Source organism: Poromitra crassiceps (genome assembly GCF_964638095.1).
Source record: "Poromitra crassiceps genome assembly, chromosome: 7".
NCBI lineage: Eukaryota > Metazoa > Chordata > Actinopteri > Beryciformes > Melamphaidae > Poromitra > Poromitra crassiceps.
In genome coordinates this window covers 57,644,037-57,661,536 of record NC_139628.1, presented here as the reverse complement: position 1 = coordinate 57,661,536, position 17,500 = coordinate 57,644,037, and the positions used below count along the sequence as shown (strand labels likewise).

The 17,500-nt window shown below is 43.2% G+C and overlaps 1 protein-coding gene across 1 annotated transcript in view; it reads left to right on the top strand.

The window, feature by feature from the left end:
• The window catches only part of LOC310779737 (phosphofurin acidic cluster sorting protein 1-like), a gene marked incomplete at its 3' end in the record, with an annotated part of 106,058 nt that overhangs the window by 77,704 nt on the left and 10,854 nt on the right, over positions 1-17,500 (top strand). The window contains exons 3-4 of the mRNA XM_083640230.1: positions 2,501-2,590; positions 7,724-7,849. Of these exons, the coding sequence (XP_083496356.1) occupies positions 2,501-2,590; positions 7,724-7,849 (216 nt within the window). The remainder of the gene's footprint in view (positions 1-2,500; positions 2,591-7,723; positions 7,850-17,500) is intronic.

Sequence of the window (17,500 nt, the reverse complement as noted above, 5' to 3'; positions counted from 1 at the left end):
GTAACTATAGACAAGTTTCCTGGGCACTTCCGGTTTGCTTCCGGACTCGGCCGCCATCGTGTCCGTCGCTTCCGGTGTTTGTGAATACGGAGAAGCGTAACGTACTGTACTACCGTAGTAGGCATAGCGACCGCCGAAAAAATGCAAACTTGGGATCATTCTGCGAGTCTCCTATCTAATGAAAGAGTGTCTATCCCACACCCATTGACAGTGGACACATGGGAAGATAATGTGTAAATGGCCGAACGTAACTACAGGCAGGATTATAGCGTATTTTGAGGAATCAATGGCGGTGGACGGCAACGCGATGAATTATCTCAGAAGCTCCGAAGCGTCAGCCGGACTTAGGTTACAGTCCTCTCCTCTGTCACAGTCAGTCAGACTAATGTTAGGTTACAGTGACAGTACTCTCCTCTCTCACAGTCAGACTAACGTTAGGTTACAGTACTCTCCTCTCTCACAGTCAGTCAGAAGCCGGGGACACGAAAGGCTGCTATGGCGCCGCCCTAGGAACGGCCCAGGAAACTTGTCTATAGTTAATGAGCGCATTAACAAGTGCATTCCAAGCATTCCAGCAATAGCGTCGGTGACAATGTGCAGAGACAATAATATGGACATGTCAATAACCCTGTCTGAAGTGTGCGTGAAGTAGCCTATAACGTTAGCGTTAGATGTCAGCTGTGAATGATTCTGCATTGTTAGACCTTCTCACTATTCTATTTAATTCTGTTATGTTGTTCGTTTAAAACGTTAGCATAATGTTAACTACTTGCAGACGGTCTTGATCACGTTAGCTCAATTGACTGTTTAAATACTTTACGCAGTTATCATTGTTGTTGATGTTACTTGCCTTCCTAGTCAAAGCCTTCCGACCGTAGTCTAGATGGCAACAGGGAATGAAAGACGAAATATCCATTTTTGCACATGATGAAGTTGGAAAAGTTTCAATTGTGGCTGTGTATTCTTATTCACTTGACACATGCCGTTTTTACACAATTTCTTCTTTCTCTAGTAGACTCACGTTGACTCGTTCAAGTTAGCAAAGATAAACACCACCACTTCCAGTTATAACTTTCAAAATAAAATAGTATTTGAAGCATCTTCTTGTGTTTGAAGTGAATGTATTGTTCACAGTTGTTTTTTCTTTACTTTAAGCACACAATGAGAAGCTTAAAAGCACTTTACAAACATAAAAATTATATAGAATGTTTTGTACAGTCATCTACTGTATTTCTGACTTGAATCACTTGTTAAAAATAGTGCATTGTTGTGTAAACTGATTGTTATATCTTATTAAATTGTGGACATTTATTCATCCCCACATATTAGACACTACCGTACTTCTGATGGTAAAATGAGCATAAAAAGCAAAACACAGAATTCAGAACAATTAAAACGGAAAAAACTGAATTTGGGAAAAGATCAAATGGAATTAGGAAAAAAATAAAACGGATTTCATATGGCTCTACATCTAAGCACTGAATAAATCTAAATGACTAACTTAAACCTTGCTGGTTGGGGAAATTAAATATAAATAAAAAAGAAATAAAAAAAGTTTTTCCACCTCAGAGTTAACTTAGTAATTATTTATTTTATTCATCAGTTTGACCTTATTTTAACCATCATCAGGTGTGCCAGACCAGCAGATGTTCTGTCATCATTTTGTCTTTTGTATGAAGCACCTGGTTAGGATCTTTATAGCCAAAATAACTCATATGCAAACAGGGGCACAGCTAACTCTAGCAATTTTTTCCAACTTCTCAAATTCTTTGTAAACATGTCAGAATCTACTTCAACTTCAAGAGAGACAAAAATATGAAGTAGAAATATAGATTCCCTCTGCTGCCAAGCCACATAATGTGAATCTACAGTGTGCACTCCAGCAGCATGTGATTGTTTTTCTGCTTCTATAAGTTTATATATTTCCATTTAGTTTCCCTCCTCTCCTTTTCTTACACTCTATTCTCTGATCTATCTCGGCAAAGCAGATTTGGATACATAATCCACTTGAATCAGTTTTACCACTCTTCCTCCTCTCTTGCCCTTCCAACGCTTTTTCTCTGCTCTCATATCGATGTGAACCGACAACTTCTTCTCTGTACTTCTTGACACATGATGATACACTCAAAGCTTCGTTAATGCCTCGTTAATGCCTCGTTAATGCTGCAGCTCCTCATCCAATTAGCGCTCCCTGTCCTTCCCCCCTTCACCGCCTCCATCTTGTTTTGTATGTAAGTAAAGCAATACGTTCTCAGTGGTCTCTGACATATAAGACACTTTGAAGCTGTTAACTCCTCTCCGCCGCTGCCCCTCTGCCCCCTCGCTCCTCTGCCTCTGCATGTGGTTGATGGGAGCTCATTTTGACACCGCGGGAGTTAGCCCGGGCGCGCTAACGGCTAATCTCCTCCTGACGCACGCTCTCTCTGTCTTCTTTCCTTTCTTTCTTTCCTCCCCCCCTCTCTCTCTCTCTCCCTCTCTCTCTCTCGTTATCGCCCTCTAGGGCTCCAAGCGGATCCTGCGCTCCAATGAGATCCTGTTGTCGGCGGCGGGCCTGACGGAGACCGACCTGCAGCTCACCTTCTCCCTGCAGGTACAGACGTGGCCACACGGGGCCCTCGCTCAGGTCGGGGGCCCCGTCATTCAAAAAGCTGTTTATGATTCCCCCTAGTCGTGATATGTTTTATTCAGGAACACACAGCAGCGCCTGCAAAGGTTACAATGTTTAAATGTTTAAAACAATTAAAGCTGAATACCTCCCAGTCATAAAATAAATAAATAAATAATAATCATAATAATAATAAACTGTATTTATAGAGCACTTTTCATACAAACGATGTAGTTCAAAGTGCTTTATAATAAGTAAAAAGAAAGAAAATGAAAATGCTTGATATAATATGACATGATATAAAACAGCACACTGTTAGATATCATAATAAATTATTTGATTGCATTGATTGAGTGCATTGCACAAGTTATTCTGTGATCAAGTGCTGCAGTTGCCTCGTCTACTGTTAATACAGTGAGAGCAAGTTTTTCCACTAGCAGACAAGTGGGAGTCACGCCCCTTTACTCAAAACACACCCCCTCGTGGCTGCATTGCATTCTGGTCCATGGAAGCTGCTGTTGGTGTTAGAAATGGGTCTCTCTTCCTGGTGTAGAAATGGGTCTCCATAGACAGCTATGCATAGAAGCTCTCTCATTCTTTCATTCTGACCACTGTTTTAAAATAGTTGAGAATGTTCATGGTAGCTGCGCTGTAAATATCAAGACATGAAATGAAAATACGTATATATATATACCACCAAACAATAAAACAGACTGAAAAATGCAAGACACCCCGCTAATAACGATGCTTTTAACAGCGTTTAAGTCTTTTCCTCTCTCCCGGGTCCGCAGCTAAAGCTGAAGAGTTTCTTTTCACTCATTAATGTCACACAAACGAAAGCTAAGAAAGAAAGAAAGAAAGAAAGAAAGAAAGAAAGAAAGAAAGAAAGAAAGAAAGCCATCTTGTGTGTCGTGACTCAGAGTTTTACACTGAAATCATACTTGGAAGATTCAAAGGGGATTTACCTCTCAACTATGAGGAAGTGCCTTTTCCCACCTGGTGCATCACACACACACACACACACACACACACACACACACACACACACACACACACACACACACACACACACACACACACACACACACACACACTCTCACTCACTCACTCACTCACTCACTCACTCACTCACTCACTCACTCACTCACTCTCTCACTCTCTCACTCTCTCACTCACTCACTCATACTCTCACACTCTCACACTCTCACACTCACTCTGTAGGTCTGATGCATCACACACACGGCAGGTCCAAATCACAATCACTTAGTTTGCCAACAGCAATAAACGCAACATATTTTTTTTTAATCAACGTAACCCATAATGCATTACGTTATCCCAGCACCCGAACGACATTTCATGCATAAAATAAAGCTGAAAATGAAAACCAGATTTCTAAATAGCCGTTATTTTTGATAAACTGAGCACATAACAGTAATCTAAATGGTTACTTAGACCATCTACATTTTGTTCTAAACTTATAAAAGTGACATATTAACCCTTACGGCTGTAGAGCAGAATGGCTCTGCTGTAAAACCCTCATAGACAGGTTTTTTTTGTCAAGTTAAAACCGTCTATTACACCGGAAGAAGCACCCATAGACATCATGGCAGCTAGATTTAAGGTGGATAGATACTGTATAGTATCTAAGATGATATGGAGATATGTTAATAAAGATATAAATGGATACAGTACATATTGAAATTGGTCTTCTACTGTTGTCAATCGTTAAATAAAAAAAGAGAGAATATAATTACAGCAATAAGTGATTTGTTTCAATAAAAGTAAAAAAAAATAGATTGTTGCCTTGGCAGCAGTGGTGCAGAGAGATTAACCCATTGATACCTGATGCAGCATTTGCGTGTATATCCCTCATTTGTGTGTGTATCCCTTTAAGACCGCGAACCGCGTCAATGCGGTTTGCGGTCTTAAAGGGATACACACACAAATGCTGCATCAGGTATCAATGGGTTAAGCTGACACATAGCAGAAGCTGCCACACAGCAAGAGATATACAAGATATATTGACAGCAGAGCGCATAACACATTCATACACACATTATTGTTATTAATACACACATTTTCTCCCTGTGCGTTCAAGCAGCACAACACAGCGTGCTGTTAATGCACTTCCCACTGGGGTTTCTTCTGCTCTACATCCTCCCATTCCATCTCCACGCTTCTAAATGATGCCAAGAGGTCAGCCAGCACACAGAGATCTTCTCCAGGCATTACTCTGAGTCTTCTCCAGTCATTACTCTGAGTCTCCTCCAGGCATTACTCTGAGTCTTCTCCAGTCATTACTCTGAGTCTTCAGTCATTACTCTGAGTCTCCAGTCATTACTCTGAGTCTTCTCCAGTCATTACTCTGAGTCTTCTCCAGTCATTACTCTGAGTCTTCTCCAGTCATTACTCTGAGTCTCCAGTCATTACTCTGAGTCTTCTCCAGTCATTACTCTGAGTCTTCTCCAGTCATTACTCTGACTCTTCTCCAGTCATTACTCTGAGTCTCCAGTCATTACTCTGAGTCTTCTCCAGTCATTACTCTGAGTCTTCTCCAGTCATTACTCTGACTCTTCTCCAGTCATTACTCTGAGTCTCCAGTCATTACTCTGAGTCTTCTCCTGTCATTACTCTGAGTCTTCAGTCATTACTCTGAGTCTCCAGTCATTACTCTGAGTCTTCTCCAGTCATTACTCTGAGTCTCCAGTCATTACTCTGAGTCTTCTCCAGTCATTACTCTGAGTCTTCTCCAGTCATTACTCTGAGTCTCCAGTCATTACTCTGAGTCTTCTCCAGTCATTACTCTGAGTCTTCTCCAGTCATTACTCTGAGTCTTCTCCAGTCATTACTCTGAGTCTTCTCCAGTCATTACTCTGAGTCTTCTCCAGTCATTACTCTGAGTCTTCTCCAGTCATTACTCTGAGTCTTCAGTCATTACTCTGAGTCTTCTCCAGTTATTACTCTGAGTCTTCTCCAGTCATTACTCTGAGTCTTCAGTCATTACTCTGAGTCTTCTCCAGTCATTACTCTGAGTCTTCAGTCATTACTCTGAGTCTTCTCCAGTCATTACTCTGAGTCTTCTCCAGTCATTACTCTGAGTCTTCAGTCATTACTCTGAGTCTTCTCCAGTCATTACTCTGAGTCTTCTCCAGTCATTACTCTGAGTCTCCAGTCATTACTCTGAGTCTTCTCCAGTCATTACTCTGAGTCTTCCCCAGTCATTACTCTGAGTCTTCAGTCATTACTCTGAGTCTTCTCCAGTCATTACTCTGAGTCTTCAGTCATTACTCTGAGTCTTCTCCAGTCATTACTCTGAGTCTCCAGTCATTACTCTGAGTCTTCTCCAGTCATTACTCTGAGTCTTCACCAGTCATTACTCTGAGTCTTCTCCAGTCATTACTCTGAGTCTTCTCCAGTCATTACTCTGAGTCTTCTCCAGTCATTACTCTGAGTCTTCTCCAGTCATTACTCTGAGTCTTCAGTCATTACTCTGAGTCTTCTCCAGTCATTACTCTGAGTCTTCTCCAGTCATTACTCTGAGTCTTCTCCAGTCATTACTCTGAGTCTCCAGTCATTACTCTGAGTCTTCTCCAGTCATTACTCTGAGTCTTCCCCAGTCATTACTCTGAGTCTTCAGTCATTACTCTGAGTCTTCTCCAGTCATTACTCTGAGTCTTCTCCAGTCATTACTCTGAGTCTTCAGTCATTACTCTGAGTCTTCTCCAGTCATTACTCTGAGTCTCCAGTCATTACTCTGAGTCTTCTCCAGTCATTACTCTGAGTCTTCACCAGTCATTACTCTGAGTCTTCTCCAGTCATTACTCTGAGTCTTCTCCAGTCATTACTCTGAGTCTTCTCCAGTCATTACTCTGAGTCTTCACCAGTCATTACTCTGAGTCTTCTCCAGTCATTACTCTGAGTCTTCACCAGTCATTACTCTGAGTCTTCACCAGTCATTACTCTGGATGTATCTCATACTAAGGATGGCACGGTGGCTCAGTGGTTAACACTGTTGCCTCACAGCAAGAAGGTCCCGGGTTCGAACCCCGGTCCGTCCCAGGTCCTTTCTGTGTGGAGTTTGCATGTTCTCCCCGTGTCCGTGTGGGTTTTCTCCGGGTGCTCCGGTTTCCTCCCACCATCAAGAAAGACATGTATGTTAGGGTTAATATTCCTGTCAGTGCCCCTGACCAAGGTACTGGCAAAAGAACTGGAGTTGGTCCCCGGGCGCTGCACAGTGGCTGCCCACTGCTCCTAGTTCTAGGAAGGTTCCTAGTAGAGGATGGGTCAAATGCAGAGGATGAATTTCCCCAAGGGGATAAATAAAGGATAACTTAACTTTGAGTCTTCTCCAGTCATTACTCTGAGTCTTCTCCAGTCATTACTCTGAGTCTTCTCCAGTCATTACTCTGAGTCTTCAGTCATTACTCTGAGTCTTCTCCAGTCATTACTCTGAGTCTCCTCCAGTCATTACTCTGAGTCTTCTCCAGCAGCACAGGCAGGCAAAGCCCATGAAACGTATTGAGAGGGTGATTTCCTGGCATTTTCAACATGGCTAGGAGTGGTGAAGGAGCGCGCTACATCGTTAACGGCGTGTTATGTCACAGTTCGGAGGTGATTAAGCGATTCGTCACTTCGGGACGCCGGAGATAGGCCAGCGGGGAACGCACGCCTTATGTAACGAGCCCTAATTAGCCTGACCCAGGAAGTAAATGTCACCCGTTCTCAATCAATCAACCACCTGCCAGCTGTTTGTTTGAGAGTGTGTGTGTGTGTGTGTGTGTGTGTGTGTGTGTGTGTGTGTGTGTGTGTGTGTGTGTGTGTGTCGGGCTCGGGCCAAATTCTGCTCCATTTCTGCAATAATTGGCAGTCGCCACATTTGGAGGAGGCGCTGTTTCCTTTATCCATAGATTCAGACTAGATTCAGACTAGATACATTTGTCATTATGGGATTTCCCATTGTTTGTGCATCTATTATTGTTTGTGTTCAAGGACTTTTTTTTTTATAATAAAATACAAGGTAATAAAGGTATTAAAGTGTGTGTGTGTGCGTGTGTGTGTGTGTGTGTGTGTGTGTGTGTGTGTGTGTGTGTGTGTATTCATGTGTGTTTGGACCCGCAGTACCCTCACTTCCTGAAGAGGGACGCCAACAAGCTCCAGATCATGCTGCAGCGCCGCAAGCGCTACAAGAACCGCACCATCCTGGGCTACAAGACGCTCGCCCTGGGCCTCATCAACATGGCCGAGGTATCCAACCGTCACTTTGCACCTACTTCCTGCTTCAGCACTGCACCAGAGATTTTCATCCACCATTTATTTTCCCATAGACATTTCCTAAAATGCTTATACAAATAGTGTTACTGGGTCAAACCAAACTGTTCAGATATAGAAACAGGAGAGACCACATAACATTTCACTCTGACCAAAACGTAAAAGAATGGTGGATTTAAAGAAAATGTTTTTTTTATGTTTTTTTTAAGTTTTGGTCCCAGTGAAATGTTCTATGGTCTCTCCCGATTCTAAATATAGCTGAACCGTTTGGTTCGACGAAGTAAAACTATTTTTATAAGCATTTTACGAAATGTCTATGGGAAAATAAATGGCGGATGAAAATCTCTGGTACAGTGCTGAAGCAGGAAGTAGGCGGTCACGTTGCCTCTCTATTACATTCAAATGTAGCAGTGTCGTAGATGCTTAAAGGAAGAGACCCCCTTTGGAAAATGTCTGTTTGATATCATCAACGTGTGATGTTGAAGGGATGTCATTTACTGCATTGGCGTAACCCACTTTCTCTCAACCTCATCCACTTTGCCAGCTAACTGTCCCAGCAGGTGTGGGGAGTTGACCTGGCTAACTCCAGCAGGTGTGGGGAGTTGACCTGGCTAACTCCAGCAGGTGTGGGGAGTTGACCCGGCTAACTCCGGGTCACAGGCTCGCTTCCCCGATCTATCAGTCCTCTGCCCCTATCCAACTCTCCATCCAATCTCAGTTTAGTGTCCTAAAGTGTCATCTTATGTGTCCACCATCTCCTCCTGTGTCCTCCTCTCCAGTGGTATAATACCCATAATGTTGCTTCTCCCTTTCATAAATGCGTTCTTCTCTGTTCACTCTGTGATTGGTATTCATGGCGGTTCCTCTGGAAGCTGGACTCCTTTATATCCAGCGTTAACCTTCACTCTTAACCTTCATCAGAACTCAATTGGGGCCGAGTGCACTTTAGAATCTAAGTTGGGTTTTGATCTTGGACCCGTCTTTCCCTTCCTGGACGCCATAAATGTCACCGTGAATCAAACTTTACATTACATTTCATCTGCTTCTGCCAAAGACTCACAGTGTCTCTCTCTCTCTCTCTCTCTCTCTCTCTCTCCCTCTCTCTCTCTCTCTCTCTTTGTCTCTCCCTCTCTCTCTCTCTCTCTCTCTGTCTCTCTCTCTCTCTCTGTCTTTCTCTCTTTCTCTGTCTCTCTGTCTCTCTCCCTCTCTGTCTCTCTCTCTCTTTGTCTCTCCCTCTCTCTCTCCCCCTCTCTCTCTCTCTCCCCCTCTCTCTCTCTCTCTGTCTCTGTCTCTCTCCCGCTCTGTCTCTCTCTCTCTCTTTGTCTCTCCCTCTCTCTCTCTCTCTCTCTCTCTGTCTCTCTCTCTCTCTCTGTCTCTCTCTCTCTCCCTCTCTGTCTCTCTCTCTCTCTTTGTCTCTCCCTCTCTCTCTCCCTCTCTCTCTCTCTCTCTCTCTCTCTGTCTCTCTCTCTCTCCCTCTCTGTCTCTCTCTCCCTCTCTCTCTCTCCCTCTCTCTCTCTCTCTCTCTCTCTCTCTCAGTATGAAGTCCTGATAACAGGCTTGTGGTTTATGGCGTGCGTGCGTTGCGTGCGTGCGTGCGCGGCGTGCGTTGCGTGCGTGCGTGCGTGGCGTGCGTGCGTGCGTGCGTGCGTGGCGTGCGTGCGTGCGTGCGTGCGTGCGTGCCTGAACACAACAGGACGCTCCCTGCACTTTACAGATGCCTGCTTGTGTTGTCTTGACTGTGTCTGTAAGCTAAGAGACACGTTGTCTCAAAGCATCTTGAACAAACAGTTTTCGCCCACAAAACATGCTTCCCAGAGAGGAAGAGACGTAAACACACATAAACAAGGACTGGCTTTGAGGCATCTGCTCGCTGTGGGCCGCCATGACACTTTAGATCCTCCACACTGAGCCAGCGCCGGCTCAGTGTGTTAGTTCTCCAGAGCGCTTTAACATGACAGCTGTCAGAGCTGATCCATGAAGAAGATAGATATGACTCTGTGACCCAGCCCAGAATGACCACCTAAAACTCATCTCTGACATCCTGATATCAAAGCTTCTTTACATTGGAGATTTCTATTGGCTTTCTAAGTCTGCGGAGACATGGCTAAGGAGGAAGAAACTGCAGGGAAAATGTGTTAAAACGCGTGAGGAAACAGCATTTTGATGGCTGTCTAACGTCATGTGTCGTATATCCGGTTGAAACGGGACGTCCCCGGCAGAGTGTAACAGGTTGGACCGGGACTAACGAGGAAGGAGAGAGAGGTGGTGAGATGAATGGAGCCTCACCTGGAGCTGTGAGATGAATGGAGCCTCACCTGGAGCTGTGGCAAACAACAGCTTCTCCAAGACAAATACATTCCAGTAATTGGTTCCAGTCACCAGGATGCAATCGTCTCGTGTGAGGAAAAGTAAACAGAGACTGAGCTATGTTGCTACGCGTGTTAGCTTTGAAAGTTGTGATGTTTTATATGGTCGGAGGGGGACTTGTTTAGAAATCCTGTGATGTATTGGTTGGAATTCTTATGTCAGACATGCTGTTGTTCTTCATGAAGAAATGGGATCTTGATGTAAAGATATGAGCAGCTGTTTTCAGATAGGTGTCTGATTCTGTCACTGTTGGCTGAAAACGTCATAACTTCAGTCCAACATGTGGGATTTTCATGTTTTTTTTTCACTCCAGTTGTACTTGGACAAAATTCCCCCTGCGTTCCCGGTCGTTGCTCCACCCCCTCTGCCGATCTGGAGAAAGCCGTAGACTAGCACGTGCCTCCCGCCGACACATGTGCAGTCGCCAGACGCTTCTTTTCACCTGACAGCGAGGAGGAGTTTCACCGGCAGGACGTAGCGCCATGGAGGGAACATGGCTGCCGTTGGCCCCTCCCTCTGGCCGTGATGCCCCCAGATCCCTAAGGCCAGGTCGACCAGAGGAGGCGCCATTTCAAAAGCATTTCGATAAACGAGAAAAATTCACAGTCGTTCAACTTCCTGTACCTGAAAACAAGGCTGTCAACCTTTCAGGAGCTAATATGAGAGAAGCAGTTTGGAGATATGACTGCAGTGCTGTGTGGATTTAGCTAACAGGAGATATGACTACAGTGCTATGTGGATTTAGCTAACAGGAGATATGACTGTAGTGCTGTGTGGATTTAGCTAACAGGAGATATGACTGTAGTGCTATGTGGATTTAGCTAACAGGAGATATGACTGTAGTGCTGTGTGGATTTAGCTAACAGGAGATATGACTGTAGTGCTGTGTGGATTTAGCTAACAGGAGATATGACTGTAGTTCTATGTGGATTTAGCTAACAGGAGATATGACTGTAGTGCTGTGTGGATTTAGCTAACAGGAGATATGACTGTAGTGCTGTGTGGATTTAGCTAACAGGAGATATGACTGTAGTGCTATGTGGATTTAGCTAACAGGAGATATGACTGTAGTGCTGTGTGGATTCAGCTAACAGGAGATATGACTGTAGTGCTGTGTGGATTTAGCTAACAGGATATATGACTGTAGTGCTGTGTGGATTTAGCTAACAGGAGATATGACTGCAGTGCTGTGTGGATTTAGCTAACAGGAGATATGACTGCAGTGCTGTGTGGATTTAGCTAACAGGAGATATGACTGTAGTTCTATGTGGATTTAGCTAACAGGAGATATGACTGTAGTGCTGTGTGGATTTAGCTAACAGGAGATATGACTGTAGTGCTGTGTGGATTTAGCTAACAGGAGATGTGACTGTAGTGCTGTGTGGATTTAGCTAACAGGAGATATGACTGCAGTGCTGTGTGGATTCAGCTAACAGGAGATATGACTGTAGTGCTGTGTGGATTTAGCTAACAGGAGATATGACTGTAGTTCTATGTGGATTTAGCTAACAGGAGATATGACTGTAGTGCTGTGTGGATTTAGCTAACAGGAGATATGACTGTAGTGCTGTGTGGATTTAGCTAACAGGAGATATGACTGTAGTTCTATGTGGATTTAGCTAACAGGAGATATGACTGTAGTGCTGTGTGGATTTAGCTAACAGGAGATATGACTGTAGTGCTGTGTGGATTTAGCTAACAGGAGATATGACTGTAGTTCTATGTGGATTTAGCTAACAGGAGATATGACTGTAGTGCTGTGTGGATTTAGCTAACAGGAGATATGACTGCAGTGCTGTGTGGATTTAGCTAACAGGAGATATGACTACAGTGCTGTGTGGATTTAGCTAACAGGAGATATGACTGTAGTGCTGTGTGGATTTAGCTAACAGGAGATATGACTGTAGTGCTGTGTGGATTTAGCTAACAGGAGATATGACTGCAGTGCTGTGTGGATTTAGCTAACAGGAGATATGACTGTAGTGCTGTGTGGATTTAGCTAACAGGAGATATGACTGTAGTTCTATGTGGATTTAGCTAACAGGAGATATGACTGTAGTGCTGTGTGGATTTAGCTAACAGGAGATATGACTGTAGTGCTATGTGGATTTAGCTAACAGGAGATATGACTGTAGTGCTGTGTGGATTTAGCTAACAGGAGATATGACTGTAGTGCTATGTGGATTTAGCTAACAGGAGATATGACTGTAGTGCTGTGTGGATTTAGCTAACAGGAGATATGACTGTAGTGCTGTGTGGATTTAGCTAACAGGAGATATGACTGTAGTGCTGTGTGGATTTAGCTAACAGGAGATATGACTGTAGTGCTGTGTGGATTTAGCTAACAGGAGATATGACTGTAGTGCTGTGTGGATTTAGCTAACAGGAGATATGACTGTAGTGCTGTGTGGATTTAGCTAACAGGAGATATGACTGCAGTGCTGTGTGGATTTAGCTAACAGGAGATATGACTGTAGTGCTGTGTGGATTTAGCTAACAGGAGATATGACTGCAGTGCTGTGTGGATTTAGCTAACAGGAGATATGACTGTAGTGCTGTGTGGATTTAGCTAACAGGAGATATGACTGTAGTGCTGTGTGGATTTAGCTAACAGGATATATGACTGTAGTGCTGTGTGGATTTAGCTAACAGGAGATATGACTGTAGTGCTGTGTGGATTTAGCTAACAGGAGATATGACTGCAGTGCTGTGTGGATTTAGCTAACAGGAGATATGACTGTAGTGCTGTGTGGATTTAGCTAACAGGAGATGTGACTGTAGTGCTGTGTGGATTTAGCTAACAGGAGATATGACTGTAGTGCTGTGTGGATTTAGCTAACAGGAGATGTGACTGTAGTGCTGTGTGGATTTAGCTAACAGGAGATGTGACTGTAGTGCTGTGTGGATTTAGCTAACAGGAGATATGACTGTAGTGCTGTGTGGATTTAGCTAACAGGAGATGTGACTGTAGTGCTGTGTGGATTTAGCTAACAGGAGATGTGACTGTAGTGCTGTGTGGATTTAGTTAACAGGATATATGACTGTAGTGCTGTGTGGATTTAGCTAACAGGAGATATGACTGTAGTGCTGTGTGGATTTAGCTAACAGGAGATATGACTGTAGTGCTGTGTGGATTTAGCTAACAGGAGATATGACTGTAGTGCTATGTGGATTTAGCTAACAGGAGATATGACTGTAGTGCTGTGTGGATTTAGCTAACAGGAGATATGACTGTAGTGCTGTGTGGATTTAGCTAACAGGAGATATGACTGCAGTGCTGTGTGGATTTAGCTAACAGGAGATATGACTGTAGTGCTGTGTGGATTTAGCTAACAGGAGATATGACTGCAGTGCTGTGTGGATTTAGCTAACAGGAGATATGACTGCAGTGCTGTGTGGATTTAGCTAACAGGATATATGACTGTAGTGCTGTGTGGATTTAGTTAACAGGATATATGACTGTAGTGCTGTGTGGATTTAGCTAACAGGAGATATGACTGTAGTGCTGTGTGGATTTAGCTAACAGGAGATATGACTGCAGTGCTGTGTGGATTTAGCTAACAGGATATATGACTGTAGTGCTGTGTGGATTTAGCTAACAGGATATATGACTGTAGTGCTGTGTGGATTTAGTTAACAGGAGATATGACTGTAGTGCTGTGTGGATTTAGCTAACAGGAGATATGACTGTAGTGCTGTGTGGATTTAGCTAACAGGAGATATGACTGCAGTGCTGTGTGGATTTAGCTAACAGGATATATGACTGTAGTGCTGTGTGGATTTAGCTAACAGGATATATGACTGTAGTGCTGTGTGGATTTAGTTAACAGGAGATATGACTGTAGTGCTGTGTGGATTTAGCTAACAGGAGATATGACTGTAGTGCTGTGTGGATTTAGCTAACAGGAGATATGACTGTAGTGCTGTGTGGATTTAGCTAACAGGAGATATGACTGTAGTGCTGTGTGGATTTAGCTAACAGGAGATATGACTGTAGTGCTGTGTGGATTTAGCTAACAGGATATATGACTGTAGTGCTGTGTGGATTTAGCTAACAGGAGATATGACTGCAGTGCTGTGTGGATTTAGCTAACAGGAGATATGACTGTAGTGCTGTGTGGATTTAGCTAACAGGAGATATGACTACAGTGCTGTGTGGATTTAGCTAACAGGAGATATGACTGTAGTGCTGTGTGGATTTAGCTAACAGGAGATATGACTGCAGTGCTGTGTGGATTTAGCTAACAGGAGATATGACTGCAGTGCTGTGTGGATTTAGCTAACAGGAGATGTGACTGTAGTGCTGTGTGGATTTAGCTAACAGGAGATATGACTGTAGTGCTGTGTGGATTTAGCTAACAGGAGATATGACTGTAGTGCTGTGTGGATTTAGCTAACAGGAGATATGACTGTAGTTCTATGTGGATTTAGCTAACAGGAGATATGACTGTAGTGCTGTGTGGATTTAGCTAACAGGAGATATGACTGTAGTGCTGTGTGGATTTAGCTAACAGGAGATATGACTGTAGTGCTGTGTGGATTTAGCTAACAGGAGATATGACTGTAGTGCTGTGTGGATTTAGCTAACAGGAGATGTGACTGTAGTTCTATGTGGATTTAGCTAACAGGAGATATGACTGCAGTGCTGTGTGGATTTAGCTAACAGGAGATATGACTGTAGTGCTGTGTGGATTTAACTAACAGGAGATGTGACTGTAGTGCTGTGTGGATTTAGTTAACAGGAGATATGACTGTAGTGCTGTGTGGATTTAGCTAACAGGAGATATGACTGCAGTGCTGTGTGGATTTAGCTAACAGGAGATATGACTGCAGTGCTGTGTGGATTTAGCTAACAGGAGATGTGACTGTAGTGCTGTGTGGATTTAGCTAACAGGAGATATGACTGTAGTGCTGTGTGGATTTAGCTAACAGGAGATATGACTGTAGTGCTGTGTGGATTTAGCTAACAGGAGATATGACTGTAGTGCTGTGTGGATTTAGCTAACAGGAGATATGACTGCAGTGCTGTGTGGATTTAGCTAACAGGAGATATGACTGTAGTGCTGTGTGGATTTAGCTAACAGGAGATATGACTGCAGTGCTGTGTGGATTTAACTAACAGGAGATGTGACTGTAGTTCTATGTGGATTTTCTAAAATTCTAAAACCCTAAAGGCTATTGATGCTGTAGCTCCCATTAGATCTAAACTAATCTCCGGTAAGAAAAAAGCACCATGGAGAAACGCTCCCTCTGTAAATAACAAAAAAAGAGATTGTAGGAAAGCCGAGCGCAAATGGCGGAAAACTAAACTTCACATCGATTATGACATCTATAAAAATAGTCTTCACTCCTACAACCAGGAACTAAAAAATTCCAGAAAATTCTTCTTCTCCGACATTATCAGCAAAAACACCAATGACGCTCGCACTCTTTTTGCCACTGTTGACAGGCTGACAAACCCCCCCCCACAAATTGCCCCTGATCTTCTATCCAATGTCAAATGCAATGAATTTGCGACCTTCTTTAGGGATAAAATTATAAATATCAGACTAACTATTTCCACATCAAGAACAAATGTGGCTCCGCCGCACCCACAGAATAGGTGCTTAATTAACATGACTCAGTTCAATGTCATTGACCACAAGAAACTAGAAGAAACGATACGAGGCCTTAAATCCTCATCGTGTTGCCTAGACACCCTGCCAACAAGCTTTCTAAAAAATGTCTACAGTTGCCTGGCGACCGACATACTGAAGATAATTAATACCTCTCTTCTTACAGGCATTTTCCCAAAATCTCTAAAAACTGCAGTTGTTAAGCCCTTGCTAAAGAAGCGTAGCCTCGACCCCTCTATAATCAGCAATTACAGACCAATATCAAATCTTCCCTTTATTAGCAAAATACTCGAAAAAACTGTCTACCAACAACTCAATACCTTTCTATCCTCCAATGACCTCCTAGATCCTTTCCAATCAGGCTTCCGACCCCATCATAGCACCGAAACTGCGCTTATCAGAGTTATAAATGACATCCGAATGAACACTGATTCAGGTAAAATCTCAATCTTAGTGTTACTAGACCTCAGCGCTGCCTTTGATACGGTTGACCACGAAATTCTATTGGACAGACTGGAAAACTGGGTCGGGCTTTCCGGCACGGTCCTAGAGTGGTTCAGATCTTATCTGCAAGACAGGAACTACTTTGTCTCCATTGGCAACTACACATCTGACCAAACCAAAATGACATGTGGGGTACCCCAAGGATCAATTTTAGGTCCTGTCCTGTTTAACCTTTATATGCTCTCTCTGGGCCTAATTATGCAAAAAAACAAAATAGCTTATCATAGCTATGCAGATGACACCCAACTCTACATAGCCCTCTCATCGGATGACTATGCCCCCATAGAGTCACTGTGTCAGTGCCTTGCGCAAATTAATGATTGGATGTGCCAGAATTTTCTCCAACTTAATAAAGACAAAACAGAGATAATTGTCTTCGGCAAAAAAGAAGATAGGCTCAAAGTTACTGCTCACCTCGAATCCCTATCTCTGAAGCCAAAGGACCAGGTAAAAAATCTTGGCATTATTATTGACTCTGATCTAAATTTCAACTCCCACATCAAGCTTATAAGAAAATCTGCCTTCTATCATCTAAAAAATATAGCAAGGATTAGAGGCTATATGTCCAAACAAGATCTTGAAAAACTAATTCATGCTTTCATTTCTAGCAGGCTAGACTACTGCAACAGTCTTTTCAATGGTCTTCCCAAAAAAGCTGTTAAACAACTTCAGCTCATTCAGAATGCGGCTGCTAGAGTTCTAACAAGAACCAAGAAAGCTGAACACATTACACCAGTTCTCAAATCCCTGCATTGGCTGCCAGTAAATCTTAGAATAGACTTTAAAATTCTGCTAATAGTTTACAAATCTCTCAACGGGTCAGGCCCACACTACATCTCTGAAATGCTTCTACACTATGAACCATCCAGATCCCTGAGATCTTCAGGCACTGGTCTACTAATTGTCCCAAGGACCAAATCTAAACATGGTGAAGCCGCGTTCTCCCACTATGCCTCTCATAACTGGAACAAACTCCCTGAACACATTAGATCTGCCCCTACTCTGCCTATTTTTAAATCCAAGCTAAAGACCTTTATGTTTACTCTTGCTTTTAACTGCTACTAAACTACTGCCTCTCTCGGCCTGTAATTTTAAAAAGATTTTTCCTGTACATTTCCAACAAATGGACTGTACATGTAAT